This window comes from Perca fluviatilis, chromosome 14 (genome assembly GCF_010015445.1).
Source record: "Perca fluviatilis chromosome 14, GENO_Pfluv_1.0, whole genome shotgun sequence".
In the NCBI taxonomy this organism is placed as follows: Eukaryota; Metazoa; Chordata; class Actinopteri; order Perciformes; family Percidae; genus Perca; species Perca fluviatilis.
Window position 1 is genome coordinate 30,357,819 of NC_053125.1, and position 16,696 is coordinate 30,374,514.

General features: G+C 39.6%; 1 protein-coding gene across 1 annotated transcript in view; it reads right to left on the bottom strand.

Moving 5' to 3' along the window:
• Window positions 1-16,696, bottom strand: part of LOC120572599 (mucin-5AC-like) — a 39,767-nt gene that overhangs the window by 22,551 nt on the left and 520 nt on the right. Inside the window, exons 3-4 of the mRNA XM_039821922.1 lie at window positions 13,901-14,164; window positions 13,579-13,821 (exon numbers count right to left, since the gene is read on the bottom strand). Of these exons, the coding sequence (XP_039677856.1) occupies window positions 13,579-13,821; window positions 13,901-14,164 (507 nt within the window). The remainder of the gene's footprint in view (window positions 1-13,578; window positions 13,822-13,900; window positions 14,165-16,696) is intronic.

A 16,696-nucleotide genomic window follows, 5' to 3' on the forward strand; every position in this document is an offset into this window, starting at 1 on the left:
AGTGATCATGGGCCTCTTGGCTGCATCTCTGATCAGTCTACTCCTTGTACGAGCTGAAAGTTTAGAGGGACGGCCGGGTCTTCGTAGATTTGCAGTGGTCAGTTCTCCACAACAGTATCGCGGACCAGCCTGGTGTGTTCCTTGTTCTTCATGACGCTCTCTGCGCTTTACACGGACCTCTGAGACTATCACAGAGCAGGTGCATTTATACGAAGACTTGATTACTCACAGGTGGATTCTATTTATCATCATTAGTCATTTAGGTCAACCTTGGATCATTCAGAGATCCTCACTGAACTTCTGGAGAGAGTTTGCTGCACTGAAAGTAAAGGGGCTGAATAATTTTGCACGTCCAATTTTTCAGTTTTTTATTTGTTAAAAAAGTTTGAAATATCCAATAAATTTCGTTCCACTTCATGATTGTGTCCCACTTGTTGTTGATTCTTCACAAAAAATTACAGTTTTATATCTTTATGTTTGAAGCCTGAAATGTGGCAAAAGGTCGAAAAGTTCAAGGGGGCCGAATACTTTCGCAAGGCACTGTATCTAACTATAGAAAGGGGAACATATCATCTCTGCCGGGCATAAGCCTTGTATGGTCAAACACAATGTTTTTCAGGAAATGAACAAAATGCTCATTTGAAAACATTTTATTGAGCTCATGAAGTCAGACAAAATCAACCGTCCCTGTTTGAGTCAGAGAGGCTGGAGGGAGGAGGGAAGAGGAAGTAGTAGTTAAAAAACTAGATGATGGGACAATCACTGCCTTCTTCTACAGTTTGTGTAGAGGACGTGTGAGGGGAACTCTGATACTTCACATTGATTCTCTGATACAATCATCTCATCTCTTACACTTGCAATCATTTATGCTCCCAGGACGCTACAGTATGTCAGCCTTATTGTGTGGGATGCTTTTATAATAATAATAATACATTTTATTTAAAGGTGCCTGTCTCGTCACTTAAGGACATTCACCCTTATCTTTCTCGTTTTCTAATCTTTTTCACAAGTATCTCTACATTGAAGCAACTCAGAGTTTCAAAGGGATGTGGTTAACCATATCTGGTATTCTGGGGGAGTTCAAAGTGTGAACAAGCCTACAGATGTAGATGTAGGTGTGATGTATCATTGTTTATGTGCAGGTTTGATGAATACCAAACTTATTATTTGTACAAACAGTTCATACACACACATTGGCAACTTGTTCTATGCATGCTTTGATAAATGTGGACTGTGAAATAATTTTTTGACTCAAGCTGTCCTGCGAAAACATTTTGTTTTGACTGTTTTCATAACTGTTTTATAAGTGTACTGACTTTGGTTTGTTGTGCTGCTCAGCAGTGAGGTCAGAACTGAAGAGAAATGAACATCAGGTCGGTTTGAGTTTGTGATACAAACAACAAGACATTTAAAGTTTATTTAAAAAAATTAAATAACATGATAAAAACTGCCTGCAAAATCATTTACACAACCTTTCAAAATGATTTGCATTATTTCTTCTCATAAACCCTATATTTACATTAGGAAGCATTTTTAGCCAAGATTAATATTTTATCTTGTATTTCTTTAAGCTGATGTTTTTAGAAACGCTCAAAGAGTTTACTTACAGAGTAGCTGCAGTAGAGATGTGTCCTCCATCCTAACAGTTGGTGAAATGATATGATATTCACTTCATAGTTGCATAAAGTAAACCCTCCTCCTTCCTCTGTAACTGCAGCTGGCAGTGTTGTGGTGTCCTCTGCACACAATATGAGAAAAAAAGTTGTGTTTAGTTGCCATGAAGCAGATACATTAACTTTTAAAATAGGGCAGTGACCCATAACATGAGGTGGAGAGAAGAAAATCTAAATGAAGATGTTGAGATTCATTGTAAATAATACAATGCCAAAAAAGGTTAAAGTTATCTTTACAGTACAGGTCCTGGAGGTTCGACTGATTGCAGTAGAATTGCCATTATTGTCTTCGGCAAGTTGAATTTCTTCAGCTGCCGCAGAAAGTACATCCTCTGTTAGGTTCAGATGGTCCTGAAGGGTGACTGATTACAGACGTTCTCCGCAGAGTGAATGGCTGTAAATGTAAATGCACTGTTTTTATGTAGTGCTTAACAACTACTCAAAGCGCTTTAACATAGTACAGGAACCATTACCATTCACACACATACAGACACTATGGCCGAGGCTGCTGTACAAGGTGCCACCTGCTCATCAGATAAACACTCACATACATTTACACTCTGATGCGCAGCATTAGGGGCAACTCAGGGTTCAGTTTCTTGCCCAAGGACACTTCGGCATAGGGCCAGATCGAACCCCCAACCTTACGATTGGCAGGCGACCGCTCTACCACTGAGCCACTGCCACTGGGCAGCTGTTTACCACATGGTCTCAATGGACTTGATGTAGAAGTGCACCATTATTGTCTTTGGCAAGTTGAACTTCTTCAGCTGCCGCAGAAAGTACATCCTCTGTTGGGCCTTCTTGATGCTTCCACAGAAGACAGGTAATCCCCGGTGTTGATTGTGGAGTCACCCAGGGTGATGGCCGCATGAGGCTGCGTCCTTCCAGGAAATCCATAACCGTCTCCATTGTTTTCAGAGCGTTGAGCTGTAGGGTATCGATACATGATCAGAGGACAAACCGTAAGGTAGGACGCTTATTGCTTCTGGTGGTTGCGCCTTAAAGGTCAGTCTAAACAACGTCAAAGTTTAACCTTCTAACACAGTTCCGGTCAAAAATGACCGATTCACACATTTCGTGTACCATAAATATGGCATTTGTCATCAGATTGCCTAAGGACCTTATGATATCCTTCACAAAAGGCATTTGAACACATAACATTCATTGTGACTATTTTCTTTGAATTTTGAGGGATTTATTCAACTTTGTCACAATTCTTTTGCTTAAGGTCAAACATGACCGACATAGGAAATGAATGGGAAAGAGTATAATTTTCATCAAGGGAAACTGCACCATGACTGCAATTTGCCATTTGTGCGTGTGAACCACCAATATTCGCACACACATACACACCCACACACAAACAGACACACACATGTACACCCACTCTCACACACATACTTCATGTTGTCAGTTCATGTTGTCATGTTGCCACTTGTGCATGTGAACCACCAATGTTAGCACACACATGAATTCACGCACACAAAGAAACACACACACCCACACACACACACACACAAACAGACACACATACACACACATGTACACTTTTACAATACATGTTCTCTTAAAAATACTTTTTGTCATTTTTATTCTGTTCAAATAAGAGCAGTTAAAACTTTCTGGTCATATTTGACCGAAAACAGTAAATTAAGGGGGGTAGCAACAAACAGTGTTTAAAGGTTAAATAAGTTGAACTTTGAAAGGGTAGCACTGCCTAAAAATTGTCTCCACCAGTCTTCTCAGAGGAAGGGGTGGCGCGCGTGCCCGCTCGTGGTGTCCGCGCCACTGTCCGACATGAACTCATGGATGTATTAAGAGAACATATGAACTCCAATAATGATGGCTGATAGGCGACCTTTTGTACACCTTTGCTTTTTGAAGCGTGAAGGCCACCGTAGCTGCAATACTGCGTGGCAAGAGAGAATTCATTGTGATATATGATCTTAACGCTAGATTGGAGTAATTCTTACACAATGTAGCTTTAAAGGAAATGGCGGAGTAATATTTTAAGTGATGAGAATGGTGTGCTCAAATGACTCTGGATGTGTTGTCATGCTGACTTGAGCACTTTCTAAATGTTTGGTTGACGAATCAGATTGCCTGGTCGGATCTCAGACCTACGTGTCAGGTCTACAGTCTGTTGCTGCTCTGAATGATTGGTTGATGATTCAAGCCGGATCTTGAACACAAATCAGGTCTAACAAGGTGTACAGAGGGCGGTGGCTTCCAGAAGTTTCCAAACTTTCCACCACAAGAATAAAGTGTGCCAAGTAGTGATGTAACCCGTGCTGTTAGATCCACCCACTTTTAAACAACATTTGATTGAATAGCAAACCCTTAAACTAAAACTCATGGACACAAGACAGCAACGAATCAAGACTCTCTCAGCTCTCATGGCTCCATTTCTGCTCCTGTTGTTCCTTCTGTCTGAAGCAGCTCCTGGTAAATATCAGCTTTTAATGTAAAAACATTTATGTAAACTTTATTTTTTAAATTTAATATTCTTTAAAACACAGACAGTTTCAGGTTTTGTATACTTTTTTTGTATATATTCATAAATAATAATAATAGTAATAATAATAATAATAGTAGTAGTAGTAGTAGTAGTAGTAGTAGTAATAATAATAATGTAGGGCGATCTGATCATGACAAGGGATGACTGGATAGCTCTCCATTAAATGTTTATTACACGGCTTCTTACAAAAAAAATGTATGAGTTGATCAAATATATTGATTTAACAAAGATTGTTTGGCTTCTGTATTTTACTGCAAGGGAAGATGAACTGGTTGTTGCTCTTAAGCCAGGTCGCCCGACCCAGTTAATGTGAGTTAGTCAAGGAGCTACATCGTCATCGTTAGCCATTAGCTCTGTTAGCTCTGTTAGCTCTGTTAGCGCTTCCTGTTTTCTCCCTTCACCCTTTCTCTCCCTTTGTTATGCCGACTCAGTGCGCAATGCAAAGCCGTGTAACAAGTAAATGCATTTTCTTAAACAATATTGTGTTTTGTTTAACTTTGTCAGGTAATTGAATATATAAAGAACACTGTTTCTAACTGCACAGTTAAAAAAGGGTTGAGAGAAGGGAGGAGACAGAGAGGGAGAGAGGCACACTGTCTCTGTGTGAGGCTTAGGTAAAACCTCTACAGACGCCTTCTGCAGGGTTACACCAGTAGTGACCTTTTTGAAATAACATGACTTTTTAATTATTTATTTTTGTTGTTTTTGTATTGTTTTTCAGACCTGATTGTAACAGTTGATCCTGGAAATGATGTCAAACTTCCATGTCAGGCCGCTGATACCTCCATCAGAGCTGTAGAGTGGACCAGAGATGACCTGAAGCTACCAAAATATGTCCTATATAACCTCGATGGTGACTTGGAAACAGATGACCAGCATCCATCCTATAAGGATAGGGTGGAGTTGGTGGACAGAGAGCTGAACGGAAGAAACGTGTCTTTAATTCTGAAGAATGTGAATACCAACGACACTGGAACATACGAGTGTCGAGTTACATCAGCTGGTTCAAGACGTACAAAGAGAGGCAATCTTGACATTGACTCTGAGCCAATCAGAATCATCCGGCTGCAGGTTACAGACCCAGGTGAGTGAGTCTCTCTCAGTTTCTTTTTCTGAGGATCATGTTGTAGCTGCAGTTTCAAACATCAGAGAGGATGAAGGCTGCTCAACTATCCAGCCAAGTACTGACTCATATTTTTTACTCATCTTCATCAACAAAGATTGTTTGGTTTCTGCATTTTATGGCAAGGGAATGTGAACGGGTTGTTGCTCTCAAGCCAGGTCACCCGGCCAAGTGTATGTGAGTCCGATTGTCATCGTAAGCCATTAGCTCTGTTAGCTCTGTTAGCTAGAGAGAAGGGATGAAACAGAGAGGGAGGGAGGAACAGAGTCTGTGTGTGAGGCTTTTACCTTTTATTCAAAGGTAAAACCTCTACAAAGGCCTTCTGCAGGGTCACACCAGTGGTGACCTTTTTGAAATAACACAACTTTTTAATTATCATTTAATATTGTTGTTTTTTTAATTGTTTTTCAGACCTGACTGTGGTAACATTTGATCCTGGAGATGATGTCATTCTGCCATGTAAGGCCGCTGATCCATCCATCAGAGCTGTAGAGTGGACCAGAGATGACCTGAAGCTACCAGAATGCATCCTGTATTACCTCGACGGACACTTGGATACAGACAACCAGCATCCATCCTATAAGGACAGGGTGGAGCTGGTGGACACAGAGCTGAACGGAAGAGACGTGTCTTTAATTCTGAAGAATGTGAATACCAACGACACTGGAACATACGAGTGTCGAGTTGCATCAGCTGGTTCAAGACGTACAAAGAGAGGCAATCTTGACATTGACTCTGAGCCAATCAGAATCATCCATCTGAGGCTTACAGACCCAGGTGAGTGAGTCTCTGGGCGTTTCCCAATAGGTGTTCTTCTATTGACTTGTGTGCTTGTGTCCCTGTGAAACGTCATCTCGTGTTGCCAAAGTACTGTCCCAATACACAAGTTCGCCAAGAACAGTTAAAATTCCCGGATGTATTCTTGACACGCGCATTTACCGAGGATACATCGGTTGGTAACTTGTATGAACTTCACAGCACCTGTATCCCAACATTCATTTCGGCATTCAATGATGGTTGGATTTCCAGTACATAGACAGCCCAAAAACGACAATAACAATTTTCGCCATCTTATTCATCACTAAATTCACTTCTGAGAACATTTTAGGCGAGAGATGAACGGTTTATATTTCGAATATAGGCAGTCTTGCGAAAATCTTTGCCGAATTGACAATTTGCTCCAAAGTTTTCGGAGTTTTCGGAGCGCCATAAAATGACGCGGCCGCTTAGCTTGCGGGCGCCGCTGCTCGCGCTACGCGACAGTCACACTTGCGAGATCCGCGCTGCAAGACAGAGGTCTTTAGACCGGGTCCCGTAAATAAGAGGCTTTTATTTCGCCGTTTCAGATCGTTTGTTTAAATATCACAACACATGTGGTTAAACTCGACAAGCGCACACACACACACACGCACGCAAGCACACACACACACACACACACACACACACACACACACACACACACACACACACACACACACACACACACACACACACACATACACACTCACACAGCGCAGCAGGCAGAGGAGAGATATACCATAGATTGACTGTATATTATTAGTCTATGAGATATACCCGTTTCTTTTCGGGAGACTTGTTTAAATTATGCCATAGGCTATAGCCTAACCTACATTATATTTAGTATTTAGCTCATATTTTTAGTGTATTTGTTTTCTGATTTATTAGAAGTTGAGTTTCAGTCTTTATGATAAATGAACAGTTGTACATAAAGTGGTAACATGCTATGACATGTTATGTAGATTAAAGGGGAGACACCAACCTTTATAATTTGAATTTCTAATAAACATCTCCCTGGACATATACAGTGCACTACAATAATATAGAAATTATAATTCCACATAACACTAATAGGAACACATAGGACACACCAGTGCATATGCCTATTTATTTGTTTAATTTAAACTGACTTAAACTTATATGCTAATAATAGTAGGGATCACATTCCACTCTTTTGAATAAGTAAGGGGTGTTTGAGCTAAACCATAAACAATAAAATTAAAGCTCAATTAGTTTTATTTTTCAATATTATTGCAATAGTTGTAGCATTTTGAGGTTTTCTTGTCCGGAAATTGTTTTAATACAAAGTGGTTATATTGTTGTGGTTTTTATTTCTAGCTGGTATTTTGGAGCCTTGCAGGTAGCCTCTGTGCTGGGAGTGTTGAGCAATAACAGGAAGAACGCATCGTCTCAAACTGTTAACAGCGTTTTCTGTGCTTGTGAACTTGCGAGTTAATTCTTCCAAGAACAACCAGCAAGAACGTTCTCCCCAAGAACACAAGTCTGTACTTTGCATTCTTGGTATTGAGAAACGCCCTCTCTCAGTGTGTTTTTCGGAGTATCATGTTGTAGCCGCAGTTTCTAACATCATCAGATCAAACTCTTGCCATGTTGTTTAGACAAACAGTCACTTCTCGTTGTGTCACAACTAAACCCGCCTCAAAGCCAAGGCTGATTGGTTGGTCGTTTGGTGAATGCCTACACATTTTCTCTATCTCAATATGCCAGACTGATCTGCGAGTGGAAAACTGGAGCTCGCGAGATCAGGACGGTCTCACAAGGCTAGCAGAGAGGATGAAGGCTTCTCAACTATCCAGACAATTACTGACTCATGTTTTTTATTCATCTTCAGGTTCAAACAGAGCACGCTCCAAGGATGGACACTCAATGAATGATGTCCCTGAGGATAGAAACTCCTCTCCTGTAGGACGATACCGTGAACTGGCAGCAGGTGTTCCAGTTGGACTGATTCTTGTAGCTGTTGCTGTGGTTGGTGTTATGATACAGTGTACGAAAAAAATCCGTAGGAATCATGTCCTGTCAAAAAATGACCAGTACATATTCCTTTAACTTTACGGACGTTTCTCTTAATACAAAAATGGCAAATTCTGTACTTTTACAGTATATGTTTGTACCTTTGAAGGACGTTTCTGTTAATACAAAAACAGAATAACTCTGTACCTTTGACAGAAGTTTCTGTTAATCCAAAAACGGAAAATTCTGTATTTTTACAGTATATGCTCCTCACCTTTTGAAGGACGTTTCTGTTAATACAAATACGGAAACATTCTGTGGATTTACAGAATATGCACCGTACATTTGATTGGCGTTTCTGTTAATACAAATACGGAAAAATTCTGTATGTTTACAAAAATAGATTAACTCTGTACCTTTGATGGAAGTTACTGTTAATCCAAAAACGGAACATTCTGTGTTTAACAGTATATGCTCCGAACCTTTGAAGGATGTTTCTGTATTACAAATACGGAAACATTCTGCATGTTTACAGTATATTGTCTGTATCTTTAACAGACATTTCTGTTAATACAAAAATAGATTAACTCTGAACCTTTGATGGAAGTTTCTGTTAATACAAAAATAGATTAACTCTGTACTTTAGACGGAAGCTTCTGTTAATCCAAAAACGGAATATTCTGTGTTTTTACAGTATATTCTCCGAACCTTTGAAGGACGTTTCTGTATTACAAATACGGAAACATTCTGTATGTTTACAGTATATTGTCTGTATCTAACAGACATTTCTGTTAATACAAAAATAGATTAACTCTGAACCTTTGATGGAAGTTTCTGTTAATCCAAAAACGGAACATTCTGTATTTTACAGTATGTGCTCCGAACCTTTGAAGGACTTTTCTGTATTACACATACGGAAACATTCTCTATGTTTACAGTATATTGTCTGTATCTTTAACAGACATTTCTGTTAATACAAAAATAGATTAACTCTGAACCTTTGATGGAAGTTTCTGTTAATCCAAAAACGGAACATTCTGTATTTTACAGTATATGCTCCGAACCTTTGAAGGACTTTTCTGTATTACACATACGGAAACATTCTCTATGTTTACAGTATATTGTCTGTATCTTTAACAGACATTTCTGTTAATACAAAAATAGATTAACTCTGAACCTTTGATGGAAGTTTCTGTTAATCCAAAAACGGAACATTCTGTATTTTACAGTATGTGCTCCGAACCTTTGAAGGACTTTTCTGTATTACACATACGGAAACATTCTCTATGTTTACAGTATATTGTCTGTATCTTTAACAGAATTTCTTTAAAAAAAAAAAAATTAATTAAAATTTTTTGAAGAATTTTTTTTTTCTTTAATAACATTTCTTTAATACAAAAAAAAAAAAATTTGAAGGTTATTAAATTTAAAAATATCCAAAAACGGAACATTCTGTATTTTACAGTATGTGCTCCGAACCTTTTGAAGGACGTGTTTGTTAATACAAATACGGAAAATTAAGTTTTTTAAAAGTATATGCTCTGTAACTTTTGAAAGACGTTTCTGTTAATCCAAAATCGGAAAATCATGTATTTTTACAGTATATGCTTCGTACGTTTTGAAGGACATTTCTGTTATTACAAATATTGAAACATTCTGTATGTTTACAGTATATCCTCCGTACCTTTTGAAGGACGTTTCTGTTAATCCAAAAACGGAAAATTCAGTATTTTTACAGTATATGCTCCTTACCTTTTGAAGGACCTGTTTGTTATTACAAATACGGAAAATTAAGTTTTTTAAAAGTATATGCTCTGTAACTTTTGAAAGACGTTTCTGTTAGTACAAATACGGAAATGTATGTATATTTAAGGTATATGCAACATACCTATGACGTTTCTGTTAATACAAATACAGATTAACTCTGTACCTTTGATGGATATTTCTGTTAATCCAAAAACTAAAGATTCATGTATTTGATTTAGTTCATTAAAAAAATTTAAACCCACACATTAACTGTTAAAACAAGTATACTTATTGTACCATACAATCATATGAGCAGGAATGATTTAAATGTGTGCCTGCAGAATTTGTGGTCAATCCTGTTGTCTGTCTTGTTGAAACAGTTTCTTATAGAAGAAGTGTAATGTTTTGAGTGTCAATAAAGTTGTGTAACAGGAGACAGAGTCCTGTCTGTTTTTAAGTTGTTTTTTTAGGAGAATACAAGCAGTTCAACTCATCTGTGTGAAATGAATCTGAAACCAATGGGAGTACTTTAAACAAATGATTGAACAGTATAATGAACAGTATTTTGGAAGGGACCTTTAAAAAGTATTTTGGATGTTCATGGTAATTTAAAATGTATTCTTGTTTGTGGTATTCATAAAAATTTGATGTTTTTATGTCCATCTCATATCTGTAACAGCTATCTTACATATATACCAGAGTGGAATGCAGCCATCCTAAATGTTAGATTAAATACACCTGTGCTCTCTCTGTTATGACAGATTATGACGGAAGGTCTATTAGCTCACATTAAAGGCAGAATGAGCAGGATTTGTCTGTCGCTGTGTAGTACTTGTTGATCAGATTATTCTGGAATGTTTTATTCTTTAAACTATATTGCCATCTTGGTTTCCATACATAATTCATTAAGTCAAGTAAGTCATAAATAGAGAAATCCACAACAGCTGTTTTTAACAGTCAAAGTTGGCTGAACCACACTAGCCTGGGAGTTTAGCACACTTCAGTCTAGAGCTAACATGCTAAGTTCCTGTTTGAACACAGCTCACCGACACAGATGACAGTGTCAGCTGATCCAGGTATGTTGGCCAGCTGGTTTATATTTGGAATGGTTGAGGTAGCTAGAGCACAATGGCCCAGGATCACCGGTTTCATTTTACGTTGAAGTACTCATGTCAGCTGACACATCACGTAAGAATTGAGAATACTACTTCCTAAGAATCTGTTGATAAGATTAATATGAATCCCAGCAAAGAGCTAAATGTCATACTAAACAGCAGTGATTTAATCACACACAGACACACACACACACACACACACATGCACACACACACACACACACACACACACACACACACACACACACACACACACACACACACACATGCACACACACACACACACACACACACACCATGCCTGTGCTCCAGGTAACCGCTGCAGGGAGAAACACAAAGACACACACTGCATATTTGTCCTCTTACACTTGGACAGTGTCCAACAAGTCCTCTCTGTGTGTCTTTGTGTTTCTCACACAGTCTTTCATCATCAGCGCTGGTAGAAGTATTCAGATACTGCAGTAAAAGTAATAATACCACACTGTAAAAATACTCTGTTACAGTTAAAGTCCTTCAGTGAAAATGTTACTTCAGTAAAAGTGTGTAAGTATCATCAGGAAAATGTAGTAAAGTATTAAAACATTGTAGAAAGTGTAAAGGATCCAAACAATTGTGTGTTTAATGGTCTCATCATTTCAGCTGGATTTGTAGGCGGTTATATTGTTGGCTAGTTTACTTTAGAATCAACATCAGATTTTATAAACTACATGTGTTTAGTGTGCATAAACCTTAATGTGTAAAGTAACTTGTAACTAAAGCTGTAACAGATAAATGTAGTGGAGTAAAAAATACAATATTTCTCTCTGAGATGTGTATCACGGATAATCATGTTTATTTAAAGATAACTGTGTGTTCAGCTCTATATCTGTTCTGTGTTCCTGTGTGAATGACTGTTACATGCACGGGGGGGAAATCTACCTTAATTAGCCTCATGAACCACCCATCCTGCACGCCAAGTGACACAAATTAAACACACCTGAATGGGAGTAATCAAGTATTATTTTAGTTTAGTTTCTTAGTTTAGTTTTGGAGTAATGTACGCAGCCTAATATTAGATATCCTGATCCACCCTCCACAGCAGATGGTGGCGGTAATGCAACAAGAAGAAGAAGAAGAAGAAGACACCTGCTGCCATGTTAGTTCACCAACAGGTGCATGCTGGTTGTAGCTGACATGCTAAATGCTGACATGCTGATGGATGATCCTCCACTTCACGTTCAGACAGGTGAGTTCAACAACATGCTCTTTGTGATGGATGGTACTGTTCAGGTAGAGCTTGCTGGGAAACGTAGCGTAATGTTTGTTGCACCTGCCACCGAGTTTTCAGTCATTTTAGTTTAACTGTCTGAGTTTTGTCTCTTTTCTGTTTTCTGCTGCAGAGTGGTTCTGAAATGTATTGGCTGTTGGTTTGGACACTGTGGTGAGATGTCATCTCTGTGTCAACATGTTAATGATCTTTCTTTTATTAACTGAACACACAGTAAACATTGTTTTGTACTTTATGACTGACCTAAGTTTTATTTTTACCCAATTTTACATGAATGTCCTATTCAAATACTCGGTATACGTGCAGTTTAGTGTCCCAAATTCCCCATACAATGTCCTTAATTAATTCTGAACCTGCTAAACCACCTGTGCTGTTTAACAAGTGTTACGGTTAGAGCTAATTTGGGACACTAAACTAATTTGTGACACTAAACTGCACGTATACCCAAATACTCTGTACTCTGATTTCTGTAATTCAGTGATGAATTAATTAAAAAGTTAAGATGAAAAACAGATAATTTAAAGACCAAGCCAACAGAGTGAACTGTGAGCTGAACTGAGCATGTGTAAAGAAAGAGAAGGTGCTGTGCTGCCACCTGCTGGCTGTCTGACTCAACTGATCTGATGCTTTCATCCAAACACATTTTTACAATGACCGTCTCATTCCCACTCTCAGCAGTGATAGGGAGCTGATGTTAAAGACACTGACTGAACTGAAAACTGAAATACAAACCCTGTAGAAGACATGAAAAAGTATGGAAAAAAAGCGTTATTGTTTTAAAATATTCAGGATTACAGAGATAACTGTGGCTGGCAGTAAAGGAGCAATTCAAACTTAAAGCAATGATTTCATATTGAATATGTTTAAATCATTTCTAATCTACGGAGATTTCAGCTTCTTCTCAAATCAGTTCAGAAGTGATGCTCTCAGGTGACAGGGGTGATGTCATTCTCATATTCATCATCCAATCCATCCTCAGCCTGGGTGGGTGAGGTCATCACTGTGGCAACAGGTAGGCCATTTCCTACAGTCGGAGCAGGTTAGAAAGAAAATGTAGATAATTGATCAGCTGAAGAGTTCTGTTAGAGACAACTGTCAACCATCAACACCAGGTGAGTTGAGAGTGTTACCTGTCGGCCTGTGTCAATATTAAGACACCATGAAGAAAGTAGAGATGCAGTACGGACAAAACACCACCAGGTGGCAAAACAGCATGACCACAAGGGGGAGGGGGTCTGAGGTTGGGGGTGGAGCTGCAGAGGTTGGTGGGTCTGTGGTTTTTGGTTTCTCTGTAGAGAGAATCAGCTGTCAGGTGAATATCTGGATGAATGAACTCCTGAAATCAAAGGTAACCTCCTCACCTGAGACAGAGACCCAGCTGGATGGAGACTCTCCAACACTGCTGATGAGACACTTGTAGAGGCCTTCATCAGACCTGGAAACATGGTAGATGGTCATGTGAGCTGCAAGCCCAGTCCTGAAGAAGGATCCATCTTTATAGAAACCAGCTAGGAAATTGGAGGACCTCTTTGTTTTACAGGTCAGACTGAGGTCTTCTCCCTCCATCACAGGGAGGACAGGACTCTGCAGGATCACTGGTCCACCTCAACACAGAGACAAACTACAGCATGTCATCCATTCACACACAGCTTCATCAATACTGACTCCACAGTCTGATCTTACCAGAGACAGTGATGTTGATGCTGTTACTGGTTGCTCCCTCTCTGGACTCACACCAGTAAACTCCACTGTCTAAAGGGAGGATGGCGCTGAAGGTACAGGAAGAACCAGCAGGTCTTCCCCAGTCAGGTCCACACTGAGTCCTGGTTTCTCTGGTTGTGTTCCTCCTCAGAGTCCATCCAGCAGAGCTGTCGTCCTCCTCACAGCTCAGAGAGACAGACTGTCCTTCAAACATCTGAGAGCTGCTGGGACTCACAGTCAGAGAGGCTGGAGGGAGGAGGGTTTAGAAAACACTGAATGACCCCGAGAAGAAAGTCTGAAACCCAAACTTGTTTCCTAATATTTGTGTCCTAAATTATGTGATGATGAGCAACACAAAGTATTGGGAAAAAAACAACAAGAAATTGTTTTTTGGACAAGAAGATGACATGTAACACACACACACACACAGAACACACACACACACACACACAGAACACACACACACACAGACAGACAGACAGAAACACACACACACACACACACACACTGAACAAGCACACTTGTTTGTTGACGTGAAGACGACACATATCCGGACCCACACACACACAAGCACCCAGACACACAATCGCACACACACACACACACACACACACACACACCAAACACACACACACACCAAACACACAATCAATGAACATGAACACACACACAAACACACAGACACACACTGAACACACTCATACATACACACACAGACAGACACACAAAATCACATACACACACTAAACACACACTCAATACACATACACCTTGAACACACACCCACAGACACACACTGAACACACACACAGTTATCACAAACTGAACACAAACACACACAAACGCACACACGTACGCTTGCACCCAGGCGCACACACACACACACAGACAGACAGACAGACAGACACACACACACACATACAGACACACTGAACACACACACACAGACACAAACACGCACAAACACACATGCACATACACACACACACACACACACACACACACAGACACACAGACACACACACACACACGCATGCATGCACGCACACATGCAAACATGCAACCAGGAAAGCGCACACACACACACACACACACACACACACACACACACACATATGCACGCACGCAGGCAGACACACATAGACAGACACACACACACACACACACAAACAAAGAAACACACACTGAACAAAGATACACATATACAAAGACACACACGTATCACACACGGACACACACTGAACACACATACAAACATACAATCACACACATACACACACGTATCTCACACACACAGACAAGCACGCACACACGCACCCAGGCACGCACACAAGCACACATACCCCCACACAGACACACACATACTGAACACACACACATACAGACACACACACACACGCACGCATGCACGCACGCAAGCAGACAGCCACACCTAGACACAAACACGCACACATACACACAGAGAGAGAGCACAATTTGAATTTGCTCATTTAGACCCTCTGGCATCCAGTAATTATGCTCATTAACTATGACCTTGTAGCCGAGCTGCACCAATCACATCGCTGTATCTGATATAGGATGACGACAGTTTAATCTACCAGTTAGCTTTTTTGAAAAAAAAATTATATTCCTCTAAAAAAATTTTTTTTAAAAAAAAAATTAAAAAAAAAAAAAAAAAAAATAAAAAGTTAGCTAAGAGATTAATCTACCAGTTAGCTCCTCTGGTAGCTAAGAGATTAATCTACCAGTTAGCTCCTCTGGTAGCTAAGAGATTAATCTACCAGTTAGCTCCTCTGGTAGCTAAGAGATTAATCTACCAGTTAGCTCCTCTGGTAGCTAAGAGATTAATCTACCAGTTAGCTCCTCTGTTAGTTAAGAGATTAATCTACCAGTTAGCTCCTCTGGTAGCTAAGAGATTAATCTACCAGTTAGCTCCTCTGGTAGCTAAGAGATTAATCTACCAGTTAGCTCCTCTGGTAGCTAAGAGATTAATCTACCAGTTAGCTCCTCTGGTAGTTAAGAGATTAATCTACCAGTTAGCTCCTCTGGTAGCTAAGAGATTAATCTACCAGTTAGCTCCTCTGGTAGTTAAGGAATTAATCTACCAGTTAGCTCCTCTGGTAGCTAAGAGATTAATCTACCAGTATTGAGAAGATTAATCTACCAGTTAGCTCCTCTGTTAGTTAAGAGATTAATCTACCAGTTAGCTCCTCTGGTAGCTAAGAGTTTAATCTACCAGTTAGCTCCTCTGGTAGCTAAGAGATTAATCTACCAGTTAGCTCCTCTGGTAGTTAAGAGATTAATCTACCAGTTAGCTCCTCTTGTACCTAAACTCTGGATACGTCACCCCGTGTATTGTTGTGATTGATCGTAGTGTTATCCAATTGCGTGCAGTGAGATTTTCAAATGCACGCTTGTTGATGGGTGACTTTCATTACTCGATGCCAGACCCTTAATCCTTTCAGATTTGGGTCTGTACTTCCAGGTTCTCATCTGTCTTAAATAGGGTTCATTTTCTACTTTTACCAGAGAGGAAAACAAGTTGCATGGTCGATGGGAAGACAACACGAGGGTTAAGTGTGAAGAGGGAACTTTAGAAAAGAGAAGCTGTGTGGTTTAGTACGGCACGAACTTCAAGTAGATTAGTTCTAATAATCCAACTATAGAAAGGGGAACATATCATCTCTGCCGGGCATAAACCTTGCATGGTCAAACTCGTTGTTTTTCAGGAAATGAACAAAATGCTCATTTGAAAACATGTTATTGATCTAATGAAGT